Source organism: Oxyura jamaicensis, chromosome Z (genome assembly GCF_011077185.1).
Source record: "Oxyura jamaicensis isolate SHBP4307 breed ruddy duck chromosome Z, BPBGC_Ojam_1.0, whole genome shotgun sequence".
NCBI classification, from domain to species: domain Eukaryota; kingdom Metazoa; phylum Chordata; class Aves; order Anseriformes; family Anatidae; genus Oxyura; species Oxyura jamaicensis.
In genome coordinates, this window is record NC_048926.1 from 76,067,100 (window position 1) to 76,088,243 (window position 21,144).

General features: G+C 38.5%; 2 protein-coding genes across 2 annotated transcripts in view; one reads left to right on the forward strand and one right to left on the reverse strand.

The window, feature by feature from the left end:
* Window positions 1–295: 295 nt before the first annotated feature.
* Window positions 296–20,599, reverse strand: TMEM167A (transmembrane protein 167A). The gene is made up of 4 exons (XM_035309761.1): window positions 20,466–20,599; window positions 9,021–9,130; window positions 3,662–3,696; window positions 296–607 (listed from the first exon to the last, which is right to left on the reverse strand). The coding sequence occupies exons 1-4, from the start codon at window positions 20,466–20,468 to the stop codon at window positions 537–539; spliced, it is 219 nt and encodes a 72-aa protein (XP_035165652.1). The 5' UTR covers window positions 20,469–20,599; the 3' UTR covers window positions 296–536.
* Window positions 20,589–21,144, forward strand: part of XRCC4 (X-ray repair cross complementing 4) — a 183,820-nt gene continuing 183,264 nt past the window's right edge. The window contains exon 1 of the mRNA XM_035309760.1: window positions 20,589–20,677. The gene's annotated coding sequence lies outside the window, so the exon portion shown is untranslated. The remainder of the gene's footprint in view (window positions 20,678–21,144) is intronic.

Below are 21,144 nucleotides of genomic sequence, written 5' to 3' on the forward strand. Positions count from 1 at the left end.
GTTTAGAAAATAAAAATCGAATGTAACTTAAACAAGAGGTCGTGCTTTAAGCATGTGAATATACCTATCACAACATCATAGGATTTGTTCAGACAGTAAGAACCAAAAATACCTCTATAAACATATCCTGTAATGTTCTTCATTCTTGTAAGAGTGGTCTTATTGCTGTTGCTAGATATGTAATTTTAAAAGTTGCTTTAAATAGGTCTATCAAACGTAAACATTAAAAGCCTATTCAACTGCATGGTGTAAAATATACCCCCGTGGAACTCAGATATACAACAGACACCTTTTCAACAGTTACATCAGCAGTGTCTGTACTGAAGTGACATTAGAATATTCTTACATACTGGAGTTACATTATGATCACTAATACTGTACATGATGGTCCATTTGAAGGAAGAGGGCTGTCCACAAAGAGACGGGCTATCCAACGTAGAAGAGGAGAGTAGATGACACTTCTCAAAGTCTTCCTGCCAGAAGGTCTTCCATGCTTTGCTGTTTGGTAGTAGGGCACATGGGACACTCTCCAGTTGCTACTGTACAAAGAGGATGCTGAAGGCCATCACCACACAGCACACAGCTACATATGGGCTCTTTCGTTCACCTTGGGGTGGGGAGAACAAAACAAAACAATCCAGGCATAACTAAATAGATCTAGGTGGCTCCTAGTCTAACATGGCAATTATCACATTGCATATACAAAGTAACACTGAACACTTCTAGCTGGAGAAAAGCTGTTACAACTGTAGTTGTGTATTGGGGAAGAAAATGCATGGGAGTGGGAAAACTAAGTTGTAGGACAGGATATATTGCCCCATATAATGACAGAATTGGCAAGGACTTCTGTCTTATTAGTAACCATCCTTTCTGAGATGCCATTTCTGGGAAAACATTAAAGAAAAAATACAGTATGTCGTTGCTATCCCTTAGTGCCAGAGAGTCAAGAGGCAGGGACCAGAAAGCTAACCAAGACACTAGATCTTTTCCTGGCTTTGTTCTCAGTTCTGTCCAAGGGCTAACACTGCTTGAAGGCTACTTCACGTCAGCTGAGAAGAGGTGTAACTCAACACTGTCTGGCCATGATGGCTGTGTATACAGCATGCATCTTCGAACTGGCTGGGGAACTCACAGCAGCAGACGTGGCCAGATGCTTTTTTTTTTTTCTTTGCTAGGGAGACATAACATTGCTAGCATATGGAGAGGATCTGGTCCACAGATTTTCAGGTTAGTAATAAAAACGGTCAACACATTGCTCAAGGTGTACAAAGACCTCTATTTTTGAAACTTTCAAATTAGTGTTATACCTTTGCATGGCAGACCATTGACAAAAGTTAAGTTTGTCACATTAACAGACTTATGTTTGGTGGCAAATGCAATCAAAACAGATCTGCTTTCACATATTTTCATCCAGAACAAAAACGTTACAAATGTCTCTTGCTCACCACATATGGTATGGAAAAACAAACAAACAAAATCTTAGGTAGGGAACTGTAACATTGTAATGGGAACATCAGTAATATTAGACTGCTAATGATTTACAGGGACACTTCCTCCATTCAAGCAGCCTGTTGTTTTTGCCCTTCTGCTTAGGCATCCCTCTTTATGAATCCATTGACTTTCCTCTGGAGAGCAAAGAGCCTCCTACACTTGATGGTACTTCCAGCCTATGAAACTGTCAGAAGTGTTAACACCAGTGTCTCTTTACAATGAGCAAATTCCTGTTTTGATGCGTTCAGAAGCATAGAGACAGAGTTGGAGCTGTTTGCTTTAAACAAAGCTCTATTTCCTCTTGCTGTGTAAGGTCTTTTATCTTGCTACAAACTTTTCTGAGACACAATTTTCAGAAAATTGATAAAGAAAAAAAAAAAGAAATAAACATGCCAAGGCTCCCAAGTCCACCATTAAAGTATAATTCTCATGAAAAGAGGCTCTTTCACTACCAAGACCTTCAAATACAGCAGTGACAAACTTTCCATAGGAAAAGAAAAATAAAATACTTGTGGCGACACCTCCCATAAGCAGGGGTGACTGCCACAGTGACATTACAAGATGTTGTCATGATCTGGCATATATTTAATTAAACTTCAAATAACTGGATGAATTAATGTCTGCAGTTTCACATCTGTTTAAAATAAATTTCTGAGGAAGTCCAACTCCTACAGTTCAGAGTATTACAATTTTCATATGGGTTATACTTTCCTGCTCTTAATTTTCTTGAAGGAGAAATCACCATGTGGCATGATTAAACATAATTTTGCACAACTTTGTAAATATGTAACCACTTGCTGATTATTAAAATATTATGCACATGTGAAAAAGTTGTTTAAACACTCTGGGCAAGTTATACATGAAGTAAGCCAGTGGGCATTTTCATTTTTAAAAGCCTACACTTTCCTCCATGACTTTTGTGACTAACTCAAATAAAATGGTGGCAATCACTTTCAAAACACATTTCCCATACCAACTGCATTGTAGTGTTATGTAAGGAAATATATAGGAGGAATGTTAAATGCTGCCTCCTTTCTCAGCCTGGGAGAAAGTAAAATTAGATCATTCCAAATGTGAACTGAAAATAAAATAGTGGTTTACATGAATAAGAGAAAAGAAAGCACATCTGTGTGGGGCACAAGAGCGCATGTACTACCTTGGATACAGCAAATGTACTTTATTAAAGTTACTACATTATGAGAGAGGAAGACAAACTGCAGTTCTTAACTTTATCAAGTTGACAGGGACCTTGTTAAACCTCTTGTGTACTCTTTTAAATGCCTTTTAAAATTATTTGCTGTGCATGGCTAATAGAAAAAAATATGCTTGCACTTAAGTAAAAAAGAAGATGGTAAAGTAAGGTAGAGTGTACTCTTCATCCTTGAACAAACACTATTGCAGATGAAATTTAGATTTATTTTTGCTAGTGCAGCTCAGAACTCATTTCTAGCAGCTGCCAAATTACTGGTATCTTTCAATTACAATATTAAAATTGGTTCTGCTATGTCCATTATCTAAATAGGACAATACCTGCAATCATTTTAACAGCAGGTCTTCATGAAAGAATCCTTTCTGAATCAGTGTATTTTGACATGATGAAAAACGCATGTCATGTTCCATTCAAAGCCTGAGAATGAAGAAAGGGGACCCATACATTTTCCTCTAGGTTCAATGACAAGTAGCAGAATCTAGATTTACAAGTCCAATATTTCTGCTCTGTATTAACAATGACATTTGTAAAAATGTTTTAGTTTTGCATTTTTATTTTATTGTTTTAAATCTTGTATATACTTCAATGCTAAGACTGAATTTGTGTTGCGTATTCCCATTTCCATTTCAAAATAAATTCAGAATAATGATGAAAATACATACTATGTATTCCCAATGCTATGGGAAAAATGCCTAAAATCAGATATAGCTGATCATCCTCCACATAGATCCACTTGAAACAAACAGCTTTGAGTAATTCAGAAGTACACAGAAACTTAGAAAAGAGACAAAAAGTCATAGCTCACCTCCCCTATCTTCGCTATATTTTACGGAGGTAATACGTACATTTTTTAAGATGATTTGAGTGTGGTTTTCACTATCACATTGAAACATTATTCTAATAAATAAGGTACACTAAAGAAAAAGCATTGGTTTTCAAGATTTCAAAGAAAAAAATTACCAATCCTGGCGCATTTCCAGAATATTCCCAACAGTCTGCAAAGATAAAGAAATTGATTAGGCTCTTGATTTAATAAAATCATTTAAGAAATAAACTCAGTCAATTGATTAATTTTCTTCCTTCCATGCTAAACCAATCCAAATAAACAGTTTTTCAAGCTGATGCTATTCTTGACATCAGAAAACACCAGATACAGGCATGGGGTACAAACTATGACCACATGCCGTGAAGTTCTTTCCAAGTCCAGCAAGGCTTTGGCATGCAAGAAAAACAAAGATGCATTTACTCAGTCTGTGTTCCATCAGAATTCCACATTCTACACTGAAGTAGCTCAGAAAGAAAATCATGAAAAAGAAGAAAAAAAAAAAACAGAACTAAAAAAACAAAGTAGGAAGTGCCAACAACCCTCCATGTTTCTGTATATGGATTTTTTTTTAATGTTAGGTTTTTTTCAATCAAATTTTCCTGCAGGTATAAGAGATGAGAAAACTGTGTATTTTTAAACGTAATGCTTTGTAGTATCTTTTATATTTCCCTTAGGAATAGCAGATAAAAACGCACTTTTCAGTAGAGCATACTTGTACATATAATCTGGTATTAAATGCTTGCTTGCATTGAAGTAAGTAACAAAACAATTCTTTAGGTTCTTACTTTTACCAAGGTTGACCTAAGTAAAGTCTCTCTAATCCTGCCCACCCAGGATATTAATGCTCACAACTGGAACTAAAAAAGGATAAAACTGAATTTAGCTATTCAGAGTACATCCAAAATGAAGTACAAGCAAGTAGGCCACATATTTATAATTTCTCTGTGTAATGAGAATAATCTCATATTGACTGCTCAAGAGGAACAAGAGAAGTGGAATGGAATGCTTTAGAATTTTTTAAGTAAGAGGGAAAGAAATACTGAAGTGCCCTGAATCAGAAGGCAGTTTTCAGTCTTTTAAATATTGGTCAAAACTGTGTTGGAATTGTGTCTACAGGAAGGTTTGCTTTGTAACCTGACTGGTTGCAGTGCAGTGAAAACATCTGGATTTCACTATATCGACTACACAGATTTACGAAATAATAAAAAAATAATTCTTAAGTGTTTCTTTTTTTCCCCTTCTCATGACACGTTTATTAGCAGTAACCTCAGTCTACATTATTAGCGGGACTTCATCTACTATCTGCTGTGATAGCAGCTCTCCAGGTGCTTTCCCACAATACTCTGAACCCATCTCCACACTGGTCTGATTACCTGCCTTCCCTCTCCTGTTCCCGGGCTTTGGCAATTACATATTTTTTTTCCTATTTAAATGTACACAGGTAGGCTTGGGTCACTTGCCTATGCCTACTGTCAAAGCCACCATATCCTACTTTTTTCTTTTTTGTAAAGAATTTGTGTTACTTCATATTTCTACCTGGAGCTGTTTTATCATCTTTGTTTACTTCTGTATCTCTCTCTCTTTCCATTTAGCAGACTCCTGTTTATTTCTGAAATAAAGGTGTGGTGTTGAGCAGGTCAGAATCATGAGTTCCAAGAGGCAGCAAGTGACTGTAGCTCTCAAAGTGAAATGCTTTATGACCAGTGTCTCTCTTCTTGACCAATTTCTTGCTAACAGCACTCCAGGCATTTGCATTAAAAAACAAAACAAAACAAACAAAAACACACACAAAAAACACATTTTTTTCATTTGTTTTAGACCTTTTTACCTCAAGCCAAAAGTACTTCCATATAGTGAAAGCTCATTCTTCTGCTTTTATATAATTCCACAAGCATGTAGACAGACTATCACACACCTTTTCAGGCTAAGAGGTCATACAGTAAAATAACCCGAAGCCATCTATGCTGTTTTAGAAGAGACATGCAGGAAATGGCACTTGTGTAAATCAGAGCAAAAAATACAGCCCCAGAGTCCTGTGTGTATGGCACTCAAGAGTATTGAAACTGTTGTTATTCTCTGTAAAATGAAGATTTACAGATTGTGCACAGCAAAACCATTGTAAGAACTTCCACAGCCTGCCACCTGATGTTTGCACCTCTCACAAGTATGCCTGGGAACTCAAAGAAACAAAACATTATCACCCTTTTCTTATGCATACTTGAATAATTTTACCTGGGAAGAAGAATATTATATTTTTTCAGGCAGTCTACAAATCCCTAGTTTGTATGACAATCTCAGCAAGGGTTTTTCTTTGCCTTCTTAGGGATTTTTGACTTCAGTTATAGTATTGTACATTGTTCCTAGCCTAACAACACTTCCTTGCTGGTGGACACAAGAATTTTTCCTTCTAATACGGGAGGTACAAAATGGAACATGGGTTTCATCAGCTGCCAATCATCAGTTAACAATTTTTGAATTTAAATTCACCACTGACATGAGATCTAACAAGCCTGCCAACAGAAAACATAAGCACATTTTTGAGACACCTGTGCTCCTATTGGAACAGCCCAAGAGATATGTTTGTCCACATGGTTTGAGGCTGAGCCATAGCAAATTGAGATGTGGAGCTTCAACAGTTGTAAACACAACCTCTGGATACACTGAGGAGCTCATGTTAGTAGAAAGGCTCCTTCAGGCCTTCTGCCCTCCTGTAGTTATATATTACTCTTCATCTCAGGTCCTCAACACCTACCTCTTCAAGTCAAAACCTGTTTGATTGTTATAGAAATTATGCTTCTTTGAAGGAATCTGTTCCAAAATAATTCTTCCCTAAGTTAACTATTCAAAGCAATTGCATTGCTCCTTGTTCTCCCCTTCATGTTCATACTCATTCTCGTTTTGATGCATGTGAAACATGTCAGTCTGGCTTGCAAACGTGCAATTTTCCAGCAGCCACACTTCATATATATGCACAAGCTGCTGCGCATTCCTCACTGCCAGTGTTAATCTTAAAAGCAACAATCATGAAGGAGGTGTTGGCTATCTGGGGAAAAAAAAGAACGCCAAAAAATTCAAAGAAATGGAACCAGAAAGACAAAGAAGGGTTAGCCATGCCTCACTCTTCAGCCGCTAGACTGAGAATGCTGCAAAACGCCACTGCCCTGTGTCTACTAGGACAATCCTACTGCAATTGCAGTAAGGAATGTGAGATATACTCCACTGCAATGCTTATGGCAAGTCAATCTCCACTACATACGCTAACACGTCGTCCTGGTTAGCTAGGTTAGCTATGTTGTAGTGTGTGTTCTCCCTTAATTTAGTATGAAACAGTAAATCTCCACTTACTTTCCCAACCTTACAAGCTACTGCTGTGGACAAAGCACATGGAAACACTCATAACGCTTCAGGGAAAATGAAGGTTTAAAATCCTGTTTGGCTCAGTAGAAAAACACACATTTTGGCAGAAGTCATTGGGATGAAATATAATGTTATGAGGACGGGTGACATCACTTTGCAGTGCCATCTCTCAACCAACAGAAACATGTTTCTTTATGTACTATCAACAGACCTAAATCTTCAACAAATTTACCAGTCAGAAATACAGCTAGTAACTACTAACATTTCTACTCTGTGTTTCTTTAGTATTTTATTGCTGCTTTTTTATGCTATTAATTTGAAGCAGGAATAATGAGGTAAGATCATGTCTGTGATAAAATGAAGTATCACTAAGAATTTTATTCAGCGTGTCTAGACGTTTCCATTTGAGCATGGAATATGTCAGTGAAGAGGGAGAGGGGTTTAACAGCATATGATCTCCATGTAAACATCTACCATTCAGGAAACAAATTTCATTGCTTCCAGGCCAACATTTTATTCTCCAGTACAAAGTAATCTACATACATATATATGAAACAAAAATAAAATAGTATGTCCAACATTTATATAAATACAAACCTATGGCTCAACTCCTCCACTGTGTCAGCACCCTTTGAAAACATTTTATGAAGAGACTTCTATTGTGCTCAAGACAGATTTGCCTCAAGAATAAACAGAGTAACTCCAGATTAAAGGATATATTCCTTGCCAAGAACAGCACTAAAATTTTAATCAGTAAAATAAATATTCTTGCTTCTTACTATGTATACCTCATTGACATGTTATCTTCCCTTAGCAGACACTCAAAAATCCCCGCCACCAAAAAGAAGTCCTTCATGAAGTCATCCCTTCGTTCCATCTTTACTAGTATCAAAAGAAACCTCTCATGTCAGTGGTAACCTTATGGTCTCCTATGAAAGGAGACAAACATTTTCATGTTAGAACTCCCAACCAAAAAAAGCTATTGTATTCTGGGTAGCTCACATCACTGAAACAAAATCTTGTGTGATAAAATGGAAATTCCAGAAGTTAATTACAACGAGGGTTTTCAGAAGACAAACCCTCTGAGATTCTTGGTAGGAAGGGTCTACTCAAAACTTGGCACTTTTTCAGAAAATTAAATCCCAAAGTGATAGAAGATAATTAGGCAAAAAACATTTTCTTTAACAGAAAATGAGCTAGTGGAAAAAGTGGACAGCTTGAACACCCAGAGACCAAAGTTTTGCCTGTTCTTTCCAGTTAGAACATTACCAACTAGAATTACTTACTGTTTTAATAAATACTATCTCCTTTGTAATAACCTTAGGCAATGGTATTTCTGAAGCAGTAAGGGTGGCCTCAGTGGTTTCTAGGTCAAAATTGCCCAATCATTACTTCAAAAAAATAGTTTTTAAATCACAGTTCTGCACACTGCTCTTTGCATCCAATACCCCAACATATTCTTTGTAGTACAAAGGAAATTGGTAAGCCAAAAGGTGAATGTGTTTTAAAAGCAAGGCACAGACTTGGCTATCCCCATTTCCCACCACACCACAAGATCAGTCTGAGCAAGGTAGAGAACTGTTTTATAGCAGTTACATCAAGTACATTCCAAGAGAACTGGGAACACAAGATAGAAAAAGGTTGGTCACCCAGGAAAATGTGCTTCAGGAATAAAAATGAGGTGCAATTACAGCAACCAAAGGACACACAGGAGAAAAAAAATATGCAAGGCAGCTTCTGCTGTTAATGCTTTATTTCACAGCTGTAAGAATCTAAAATAAATACATCCTCACAACAACAGCTAGATGTAGGAAAATGCTTCCTGTCTCTCATTTCTATACCATTAACAAGCATCTAAAAAGAAACCTGCAAGCCCAAAAAATAATTAAAAAAGCAACACTAGCTGGCTTTGTAAGTTAATAAATTCTTACTATAAAATTTCAACATTCTGTTGTAGTAAAGTAGAAAATGAAGATCTTTGTTCTTTATTAAAGACAATCTAAAGCTTTTTTATCTTTAAAGATGAGAAAAATAATGTCAAGATAGTATTTATATTATCACACAACATTAGAAGATACTAAGAATAAAACAAATACAAAGCAATCTGTGAATTTTTAAAATGATCAGACTACATACCCAGTTTTATTTTTGTCCAGTAAGCTAGGAGCCAAGGATCTGATATAGGCACAGGTACATATGAGCAGCAAGATTACAGTCAGCAGACTCTGAAAGTTGAAGATGGCAGACTATGGAAGAAAATGAGAAAATAAAGATTACAACTTCACAGTACAAACTTCCTCACTGTGTAAGCTGGAGAAAGTAAGTGATCCCCCATAGGATGCTCAATAAAAAATATATAATCTATGTTGCCAGTGAGCTAAAATCACTGCTAACAGCCACTGTTCTGCATGCAATGGTGAATGAACGGAGTTGCCCCTTCCCAATTCAACCCAAAAAGGGTAAAGAAATAGTAGGCAAAATGGTAACCTTACAGCTTTGCTCCCAGGCAGCCATTCCAAAGCTAGTTTCCGGAAACCCATTAGCAGCAGTCTAAGAGTTACAGAAAACAGATGTTCCCTCTCAGCCAAGAATAAGTGTAAATGCAGTTTGCATCAACAGAGTATCGTGGTGGTGGTGAAGGTGGAGGTAAAGAGTATTTGACGACTAAACCAGTAGCAGCCAAAACACAGTAAAACAAGAAATATGCAGGGGAGTTGTTAATATACTACTTTATGAAGATTACCCCCCAGACTCAACATTTGTAGAAATATATAACTAGACCCTCCTGAACTACAAAAACACAACAGATTAATTTCACTTTCAAATCAATTTTTTATTTTAAATTTAAAAATATATTTTCTATAAATACATTTTTTAGAATTGCTAACTATATCGAAAATGCTAGACAAATGGAGAAAATAATTTAGAACTAAAGATTGATTGCTTACTAGTGAAAATAAACTGCTTCCTGGCAATAAGAAGCAGTTATTAAGAAACTACTAAAATATTTGGTTATTTGCTAAAGTTTAAAATACCAGGAAATTCTTACCAGCATCTTTTTAAAACTAAAGTCTGAATCTTGTGAGGCCAAATATTTTTTAGTCATCAGATTGCAAGCAACTATCATTGTTTAAGTGACACATACATAGGGAGAGTAGGTGCTCATGTAAGGACTGCTGCATCCCCTAAACAATGCAACATCTGGAAGAAAGCTTGTTGATGCTGATTTCCAGCAAGTGCTACATCACCGTTCCAATAAATAATACACTAGCAAGCTTATTATTGTTTGTTTTCAATAGATTCCCTGCAATTTTTGGAATAAATATTTGGCAACTAGTCCTTGTGATTTGTATTTTCTAATAACTAGCCCCAAATTTGAGACTTGGATCTCTGTTACAATGTTAACGTAATGCAGCTGCATGAATCTAAGGCTTTTTTTTTTTAGTTTTTATTTTAAAGTTAGCATGTCTCAGCTGACATTTTGGTCAACTTAACAGCACCAGGTAGTATAACAGACAATTGCTGACTGCAGACAGACATGCTTTTGCCTTGTTCCACTGCCCTCCTTTCCAGATCCTATTTATTTTGAACTCCTAAAAATGGAAAAACAAATGGAATGATTTCACTCTTCATCCTAGATTTTTATGTTACGGACAAATTCATGTCTAAATACGTCATATTTTTTCCTACTGCTTAACCCAGAAGGCCAAGTAGTAGTATTTAATTAAGTGTAAATACTTTGCACTTATGAAGGGATATTACATTGCCATTTCCTTCTTCAGGCAGAGAACTGGGTGGGATTTGTTAAGAGCACATCAGGGCTCCCATTTCCCTATTCTGAGGCACAGCACTGTTGACCTTCTTCCTATGTCACAACATTCTGATGTTCTGAAGCTCCGAGAATCAAATTTCAGTAAATCAATAAGCAAAAACAAAAACAAAAAAAAAAATCACATTATTCCAGTTCACAATTGCACTTTGATACTAAGTTAGAGAGGACATCTACTACCCTTTTGGTACTGAGATCTAGAGCCTTGTTAATTAAAAAAATAAAAAATAATCCTTAGCCTATATAGAAGACTCTGTGAATCACATGAAGCAGTATCGGAACATGCATCACACTGCCAGCCTAAATAAATGCACTAGATGCAGAAATTAATATAGATGTCCCAGCTAACAGGGTCCAGCAGGCCACTCGGTTGGAGAGCTATACATTAAGAAGAAACAGCACAGGGAGGGAGGCTTGAGCGACTGAACAGCTCTGCTGTACCTGCAGCTTGAACAAGAAGCTCAGCATCCTGGTGTACCCTCAAGGCAGGGTTAGCTGGCTTGTACTGGGTGCACTATTCTCAGTCTTCCCTTTGCTCTGTCTGAAGCGGGAGCCACCTTGCAGCAGCTGCCTTTGCAAAAGAGCAAAACTCTCAAGCCAGCACCCACAGTCCTCATGCCCATACTACAACAGATTGGGAAACAAAAAGAAAAAAAAAGGCATGGGTTGAAAAGGTAATTATTAGAATGTACAGAGATATGGTGGGCGGTGGAGAAAAGTAAAGGGTAAGTGGCACTCCACATAGGAAGGAGGAAGGTTTCTGCAACGACAGAGAAGACGGAGAGGGGACGTGATTCAAGCTGAGCAGTGATCCAGTACCCAAGGCCAGTGACTCTGGTCCCCAAGCTGAGGCCACCTGCTCTTCTCCCTAGCAAAGTCATTAGCTAAATTGGGTTCAGTTTAGTATTTTTGCTGGGCTAGCTGAGACGTCTTTTACCTTACAGTGCTCTAAGTAAAGGAAATGTTACTTTCATTGGGCAAAAGAGTGCTCAACACCACCACCACATCTTGCCCTGGTACTGTCCACAAGCTTTGACAGCTTCATGCACCAGGGAACTCTCCATCCCCGAGCAGAGATGACTCAAAGCCTACACGAGGCAGTGTCCCCTGGTTCCTGCGGTGTAGAAACACATCGGGGCTGGATCTGAGAGTGGCTGCCTCAGCAATGCACTATATACTCCTATCAACGGAGTAATTCTGCCAGTCCTCCGGGACAGACAGCTGCTCCCGACATCACAGGGCGCAACGCCTGCCAGCACCCCGTTCCCATGAATTCCTGCAGACTTCCCGCTACAGCTGCTTCACCAACAGCCTGGCGCACAGGGTATGCAGACGTACCAAAAGGGCAGGAGGCAAAACGGCCCCATTTGCTGTGTACCGAGCAGGGAATGTAAATGTATACTCATGAAATGTGTGATCAGTCAATCAATAGGGACAGTATATAATTGTTCTTTGTTGGACTTTTCAAGCGCTTCCCCAGATATGCAGCGTAGGGCATCACTCTAATTATATATGCCATTCCATTGAAACATGCTCTGAATTGCACATATTTAGGGGTCACTTTAACAGGACAGAGGCATATTTTTAAATTGGTCTGCATTTTTGAACTGGAAATGAAAATTTACTTCTGAAGCAGATGGCTACACATTTCATATCTGAAATAATTCTTACAGCCCAACTGAATTTACAGAAAAGGGCAACTTGCATCCTGCTGCTCCAACTGATACAGTTAAAACCTGCTGTAAGTCATACATTACTCGGGACCCATTTCAAAAAACACGGCATTAAGGTATCAAGCTATTTGCAAAACATTGTAATACAGGTAAGTTTACATTCACTTGATTAAAATAGATTCCTGTGATCGAAATGTAACCAATGAGCATTTTCAAAACAGTGCTGACTGGCTAAATGTAGATCCTAATTCCAATTGGGGGTACATTTCGTAACATGGAGAAGTTGATGCTGTCTTTTAGATTGAATCCACATGCTGGAGAAAATATAGCTTCTCAAGACTTAGATTGCAAATGCAGAGAAGAATCAGCACTGGTATTTTATTCTGATTCCAGACAGTCTCAGCCATGGCTTTAATTATACACCCTTGTATTTTCTTTTTTGTGCATTTCTGACACTGTGGAAACACCTTAGTAGCTACATTCTGTGCTACTTAAGTATTTTTTCTTTTATTTTTTAAATTTCCCTCTCCTGTATGCTGTCTCCAGGTAGTTGTGGAGCACTACTGTATCACCTGGAGCACTAAGGAGGTATTGTATTTAGCAGGACTTGCAAGAGCAAGTTGCTTTACAGAGCTTCAGAAATTTAAGACCATGGATTTTAACATTAAGAGCTACATGCCTGAAGGCTCTTTTGAATCTTCTCAAAACTAGAACTTAAAAGTCACCTCAATATTATTTCATCAATCACATCATATCTTAGTAAAAATAATTCCATGTAAATAATTCCATGTAATAGAGAGAAATGAAGCATGAATACTCCTGAAAGTTCCTGCAAATATATAGCAGTTGGAAGCCACATATTGTAACTAGAAAAATTAGATTGTATTCCTATCTGAGACCTCACCTAACCAGCATGGCTGTCAGCACAGGGGATGGATGCTGCAAGGAAAAGAATGTCTCCAGTTCCTTCATGGTGAGTTTGCCACAACAGAGGAGCAAGAATTGGTGTGACAGCCTTTTAGGGGGACAAGTAGCAAGGGAAGAAAGAAGTCCATTAGATAATAAGTGGTACTTCAAGTGTTTAATATGCTTTAGTCAGTGTTGATTTAAAGTGGAAAATTTCCTGTGTGGCTGAGAAACGGAAGCCTGATGGGACATAACATTTGCACAGCCCACGTCAACCTGATTACAGACAGCGTCATGAGTCCTCCAATTCAGACAGCATTAAATTTGCTACAGTTGGGAGAAAAAGAGACAGTTCAGAGTTCTACTTATCAACTACTCTGGCACTTTATAAGAGCATTTAATGCAATGTGCTGAAAGGAAGGGTACTCTCCAACAATTGCCTAAGTTCTTCGTGATCACTGGGAAATTGGTGTTCAGCCCCAGCAGACACCGCAGTCATAGACATGAAACTTCGTTCTACAACAAAAACACACCCATAGACAAGACTTTGTACTGTATCCATCCCTGTACTTGTTATTTCCTCCAGTTCTCTGACATTCTCTGATTAACGTATGATTTTGTTGGGCAGCACTGTAACTTACACTGTAAGTTTTGATGCTACTCTGCATGTCATGGAAGGACCTGCTGATTTTCCCCTTACCTCATACACTTCCATTCAAAATAAACTGCCTGGTATCAGGGTTTTTGGGAAGAAAAGAAAAAAAACATACAGGAGGAGATTGTAAATCCTATAGTGCTGCCCTCCTTGGTTGGTAGAAAGCTTAAAACACAACCTCTGGCTGTTTATCTCAAGACTGAGAGCTGAAACCAAAGCTTAATCTGCACTAGACTTGCAGTATTTACAATATGATTGTTCTATCTCTGATTGCAGTGTGACCATGATTTTGTCTGCGTATGTGAGAAAAAGAAAGGCCATTGGAGTGTCAGCAAGTTAAACTTTACCCCACAGTTACTGTTATCATTTGCTATGTCTGCACATATAGATAAAATACTGAAATTCTTAGGAAAGAATAAACAAAGTACTAGATGCTGCAAAATTCATACACCTTCTAACGGCTTTTACTTCTGTTCAATATTATTAAAACAGATGATTATGTTCTCTGCAAACAAAGAAACAAATGCTAATGGCTGACTGTGTAGCTGTCCTCATATTAAAACGTGAGCACGAGTTCACATTGTGGTTAAACCATGGTTAAGCAAGACCTTATAAAAATGAAAAAGCCTATATTAAAATATTAACTCAGAGGTACCATTCAATTGCCATCAGAGAAGCTGAAATCAATCTACATGAAATTTTAATGAAGAGGCCCTTGAAAATCTGAAGGAGAAAATGATTATTATCTAAGGTTTCCGTTAAGTACTGCCATTCTTATTTTCCCAGCCTAAGTCCAATTTTTAGGAGTATAAAACTGTTAAAAGTAGTAGGAAATAAAACATGTAGCACTACTCCAAGCTGAAGGCCAAGGCAATTCCTAAAAATTAAAACATGCATGTGAATTATTTTACAACCTATTCTGAAATATTTTTTCCACTCCTGCCAAACATAATCTCAAAAAATGAATCGAAAATAAACGTTTGTAAAAAAAGACGTGCTAATTAGAATTATAAGAAAAATAAAAAACTTGCAAATCAGTTAAATTTGATATTACTATTGGCAAAACTACACTTGACAGCTAAGCATGAGGTGTTTAGACAAAACTGGTTTATACTTAAGAATCCAGACTCTGTTTTGTTAGCAGTTGTTGGTTGCTCCAACACGAATAAGGGTATTTAAGTTTACTTCATATTCAACCCAGCATGTAGTTTCCAAGAAATTTAAGTACGGTATTTATAGTAATTCACATTTCTGGCTGTAATACTTGCAGTTCCACCTTAAAATATTTACAATCATATGAAGTTTGGGTAAGACTCAATTAGAATAAGAAGGAATCTTTTCCTTACACATCTGTTGAAGAAATAAGTTTTCTAATTGAAATGGCATATGCAACACATAGGTGGTAACAGGTATGCTTTTCAGTCAAACTGAAGACTAATATATCTGTTTTAAGATATAACCAATTTTTTAAACAATTAACAGAAAGAAGCAGGCGTCCTCTCCCACAAAACCACTCAACTTTAAAACACTTGATTTGTTAGTGCAATTCAAATCCACAGAACAACATTCAAACACCTGACAACACTGAAATTCTATGCTCACTTGAATTCTTTCTTCTTTACCCAAAAACCTAAACAGTAGTTCCAAACTGGAATTTTTGGTATGAAACAGCTAGCACATGCAGCATCTCCCCAAACATCTTAAGACAAAAAGCAAGCTGAAGTTACAATGTTAAACTTTTCATACTGGTGTTGTAACACATGGGTGTTGTCTATGCATTTATTCACAAAACATATTTTATGTTTGATGTGGCAGCAAAAGCTCATGATGTCTTTTCCACCAAATCTTTTTTGCAGATTATAGTTCACAATTTACCAGATTTTTTTTTCCACATTCTTCCACCATTTGATAATAGGAATAATTTCTATAATCCAATTCCAAATAGCTGAAATTAAGCATGTTCTCCAGAGTAGCAGGGAACTAATGGTACTTTCTGGAACTGTAAGCAGAATAGGTACTCATTAGCCATTTCCACAGAGCTCTCAAAGTGGACATTATTCTTGACTTTTAGCTCTTTTGCCACTTCTGCCTAAAAATCTGTCCATTAGAGACTTCTAGAGTGTACTTGAACAGAAGGAGAAAAATTATCCTTATAGAAGACAGCTTCTCCCATAATCAGTTCTGGCTTCTCTTGCTGTTCAGTGAAGAAGTATGGCTAATTATACCTGTACTGCCTTTGTCCTTTTAATAACTGTGCTGCATAGTTTCTGTCAAGTTAGGTAACTCTCCTTTCTGAAGTTGCACAACAAGTTGCTTTGTTTGACACAAATTTACCAGAGAATCTTAACAGTAGAAACAGAAGAAACAGTAATAAGCGTGTGAGTGGAAGCTCTGAGAGTAGTTCTAACATGCCAGTACATTCGAGTTGGATGTTATTCTTACTCTAATGAAAAGGGTTCAAAACCATGTGAGAGGTAAAGTTGATTTGCAACACAAACTGCAACAGGAATTTGAGGATGTACACAGAAGAGAAGCAAAGCTCTCAAAATGGAAGCTGCCGAATTATTGTTATATTTATTACTTTAACATCAGGGATATAGCTAGCATTTTATCTATAAGCGTTTGATTATTAAAGTACAAATTTACAAGCAAGAGTCAAAAACTAACTGGATATGGCTCCATATCACAAAAGGAAAATGAATGAGCTATTTGCCTGAATGACTCTTAGCCCCACGGAAAGCCTGTGCAGTTCAAAGCTGAATTTGCCTGCTGAGCATCCTTACAAAAAGCCCAAGACACTGCATGCAAAAATGGGATAGTATCTACTTTTTGTTCCTAAGGCTGAATAAAATGCATATCCTATAACTTACGCAAGAGGTAAAAGTAATAAAAGGGGTAAAAGCAAGGAAAAGTTACTCAAGGAACACGGAAAAGCTCTGCCAAGTCTGACGCCCATTGGTGACGGGCAGGCCTCCCACACCTTGTACGTCCCTTGTCTGGCACAGTTCACGTGCATGGATTAGATTTTCAGCATCTGTAAGACAAGTGCCAGCTGACTCCACTTTGCTTGTTGAGTTACAAAGCTGAAACTGAAAATTTCAGGTGGGTTTGAACACCAAGCATTGTGCATTTGCACTACAGCTACTGCAATGGATGGGCATGGTGCCTAATGCTGAAGCCAATCAAAAAATTACATTGCCACCCTATTTCATGACCTTTTTTTTTTTTTTCTAAGTAAAACCTCAGGGTTTGGATCGTGAGTTGGAAATACAGAGTGCATAAGCAGTTCATTACTAATTTGAAATAGCCTACAGAAAAAAGGTGACCTCCTCCACCCTTTTCATGTTATTAATGAATAAAGATGTTTAATAGCAGATTGCAGAGAGCTTTAGTAAGAACTGTTTGGCACTCAGCAAGGAAATTGTTTCTCTCAACTTGTGTCATTCCTTCACTTTTGAGGTCTGTGGTAAAATTTGTACAAGTAACTTCCCTACATCCTACTCCTCCCAACTCGAATTAAGAGATGCATTAAATAGATGTATCTTACAATGGCAGAATAAATTGTTTCCTCTGTTCCATAATCAGAGAAAAAAAAATATTAATGATATAGTTTCACATCTTATATACTGACACAAGTATCTACGCCGTCCATTTCAAGCAGTAATTCACTACAGATTTCCTACTCCACAGTAGCATTCAAATTTTGTATGTGCCATTACAGAAGGCATTAGGTTTACTAAACATCTATACCAGTGCAATAAAGACCTCACTTCTCTGCCCCTATCTAACCACACTATTTCTCCTTTCCCCTCTCTGTTTCAATTCTCTGACAACCTTGCTATTCTGACAGGAGGCGAGGTGCATGGAGAGCAGGTTCTTCTTTTCTCCTCACTACGATTTGCTTCCATTTCTAGGGGCTGGCACTTTAGCTGGGCAGCAAAGACTTTGTCAGATTAAAGTTTTTATACTGCAGCTGAAACTCCCTGAAATTCTAACCACTTGTATTCAAAACATTTCATGCCTGATGAAATATAAAACTGACATGCAAGAAGTTGTCTATCATTGCTCCAAATTAAACTCATAATACAAAGACACATATATGTCCACACATAAGGTGAACTAGGACATCTTTTCTGATCCGATCTCTCTTTAGCTCATTATAAAAACAAAGCTATTAGAAAATTTCAATCAGGACTGATTCCTTGTAACTTCCTATTAGCCAGACACAGAACTTTGGAGACACCTGATAGCTCTTTCACAAAATACTGCCTCAGATTTTGGTGTGTTCATATCCAAGATATTGGCTTGGATCAATATTTACTAAGAATTGCTTATATGAGCAATTCCCCTTTCTTCTATAAACACCATCCTTAGATATTAACAAAGGTTGTGATAAAAAGGTTTGTCCCCATGGAAAATTCCCAAATTATTTTTTCTGCAACAGGATGGGGGCTTGAGGTCCCATACTTGTTCTCACCAGCGGGTAATGGCGAAGGATGCATCTTTGTTAAGTCTTCTGCAATTCATTATTTTCTTCATCACCCAATCACAATTATAGACATAAAACATACCTACTCTGTAGTTTCCATACATTTATTCATGCTGCTTGGGTGCAATTGCACGTTTTTACTACACAGAAAAGTGAAGACTTCCATTCAACAGGTGAAAGCACATCTTTAAAACAGTTACTTCAGGCTTCTTCGCACTTCCCGCCAACCAAACCTGACTGTATAGTTTATTTTTTGACCCCAACAAAGTTTTGTTGAGTTTTCAAATAAAAAAATTAAAAAGTTGACAGGGTAAAATGACTCACTGATTAGTGAAAATCAGTGCTATTGCTTTAAGCAATACATGTTCTGTTTTTAAATAAACTATGCAGCTGTCATTATACTGCATCCCTTCCAGTTCTTTTGTTTAATCCATTGAGCACCTTCACCCCCTTTCGGAGTTGGTTTAAGCTAAAACATTAGGTTTTTTCTACCCACTGGCAGTAAACAGATTTAAACACACAACATTGTGATTGTAGATAAAGGATAAGATGACAGAAGTCAGCTTCTATATATTTTGTTGTCAGCAGGTAGCCACTCACCCAGAATAAGTTTGGACTTGTGCAATAATGATGTGATAAAACACCCTGGGAGAAAACGGGATGGAAAGTTCCAGGGATGAAGTCCTTTGGAAATCATGCTACTCACAGAGGTAGTTTGTCACAGTTGCAGCTCATTTACTTTGGAGAAAGAGAAAAATTGGCGGTACAGCTCTGCTTTCTTCCAGTTGTTTCCTATCTCACAGTCAAGTGTGCACGCTAAAGAAAACGTAATTAACTACAGCTCATGATTGTTAATCCCAGGAGGTAAGATTTTTCTGCAGAGCCATGACACCACAGGCAGCAGCACCACAAATAACCCAAAATCCTAATCAGGCCACGAGGGTTATTGTTTCCCTGAGGAAATTCAAATTCTACAAGATTGAGGACTCTTACTTTCACCTCTACACAATGAGAAAAATCTTGTTACAAAATTCTAGCATGCATCATGGTTCCTTGAACCTGCTTAATCTCCTGAAATCAATATGGACCGATGACAAAAAAAAAAAAACTCACATGAATTATGCAGGCATGTCATAGCCTTTTTGCTAACTATACGTACTAGTGTCATATTTAAGTGCTAAAAAGGTAATGCAAGGTGTCTTACTGATCATGGAGCTTCTCTTGCTTTTGTTCTGCACCCTCAAGTCCTTTGAAGTGCTATGAAGCATAGCAAGGTAGTGGTGATGTAATTCCGTAATATCTACCTTTTCAAGGCACAAAGTGGAGGTGATGATTTCACTTCCCATCTGACACGCATTTTATGTATGCACGTTTTAGGTATTCTAAGACAATTTATGCCTCTTATCAGGAAAACCCTTTGTTCACTGCCTGAAGCCACAGCTTAGAACAGGTTCATCTAAAGGATCCGCCCAAGGACCCTTGGACAAGCAACTTCATGCAATTTCCTCTCGGTGACAAGATCTGAGGCCTAGGAACTTTCCTTGAACCAAACCTTGAGAAAGCTCCAGAGATATTAATCTTTCAATCCATGTATTACAAAAAAAAATAATAATAAAAATAAATAAATAAATAAAAATTGAGGGGGCAGTCGCACTGTAAACATCACTACTGATGAACAACAACCTGCCAAACGATCTGAAAACGGTAACCTTAAAATGAGTTGTGTTGAGGTCGAAAATATACTTAAAACACCTTATTTTTACAGATACGTAAAATACTTCTGTATTTTACTTGTACTGGGCCAGGTTTTAATCTCTTACTCCTTTATTTTTGCTTTTAATCTTAAAAGCGTATACCCGCAGTACTTCATTTTAATCATTAAAGGTTAATTCACAGTAGGTTTTAACTCTAATCCAAACACAAATCTGTAAATTATATTACCAGCAAGTACTTGGGGGGGGGGGGGGGGGGGGAGGGGCGGGCCCCCCCGCCCGCTGGCCTGCCCTCCCGCCCGCCGCCCCGCGCTTACCATGGCGACCCGCTCGCGGCCACATCACACTTCCGGCAGCGGCCGGGCGGAAGCTGCGGCGCTCCTCCGGGCGACGCCGCGCGGAAGCGGACATCGGACGCCGATTGGCGGAGAGGGCGGAGGGAGGCGGGGCGGAGGGGCAGGAAGCGCCTCTCATTGGCGGGAGCCCGGCGGCCATTTCGGGAAGGCGGAAGCGGCGCGCAGCGGCGGAGGTAGGTGTGGGCGCCCCGCCCCCCGAGGCGTTGGCGACCGTTAGCGGCCGTTAACTGCCGTTGGCCCGGAGGAGGGTCGCGGGCTGTCGCCCTGAGGGCTGTGGCGGGGAGGAACGGCTCCAGGGTAGTTTTGTGCCCGCGTTATGGGGCTGCCCGCGGAGCTCCCGGTCCCGCCTCGCTCCTTTATGGGGCTCTGGCCGTGCTCCCGTCACCCCTTCTTGTGGGGGCTTCGTCGTTCTGCACGGCGCTCACGGGGGCCCCTGGGAAACGTTGGGGTGCATCTCTTCGGCATGGCTACGCTGTACTTTTATAGCCGAAGGCACAAAAGAACCAAGTGCTCCACGGGCCGCGTAGCCATGTATGAGAGAAACCAGTTAAACCCTGCAGTGTTATAATGCTTGGCAATTGGTTTTCACAGTCTCTGGTGCTCTGCCATCAAACCATATGAAGTAATAGGTGTTAATTTT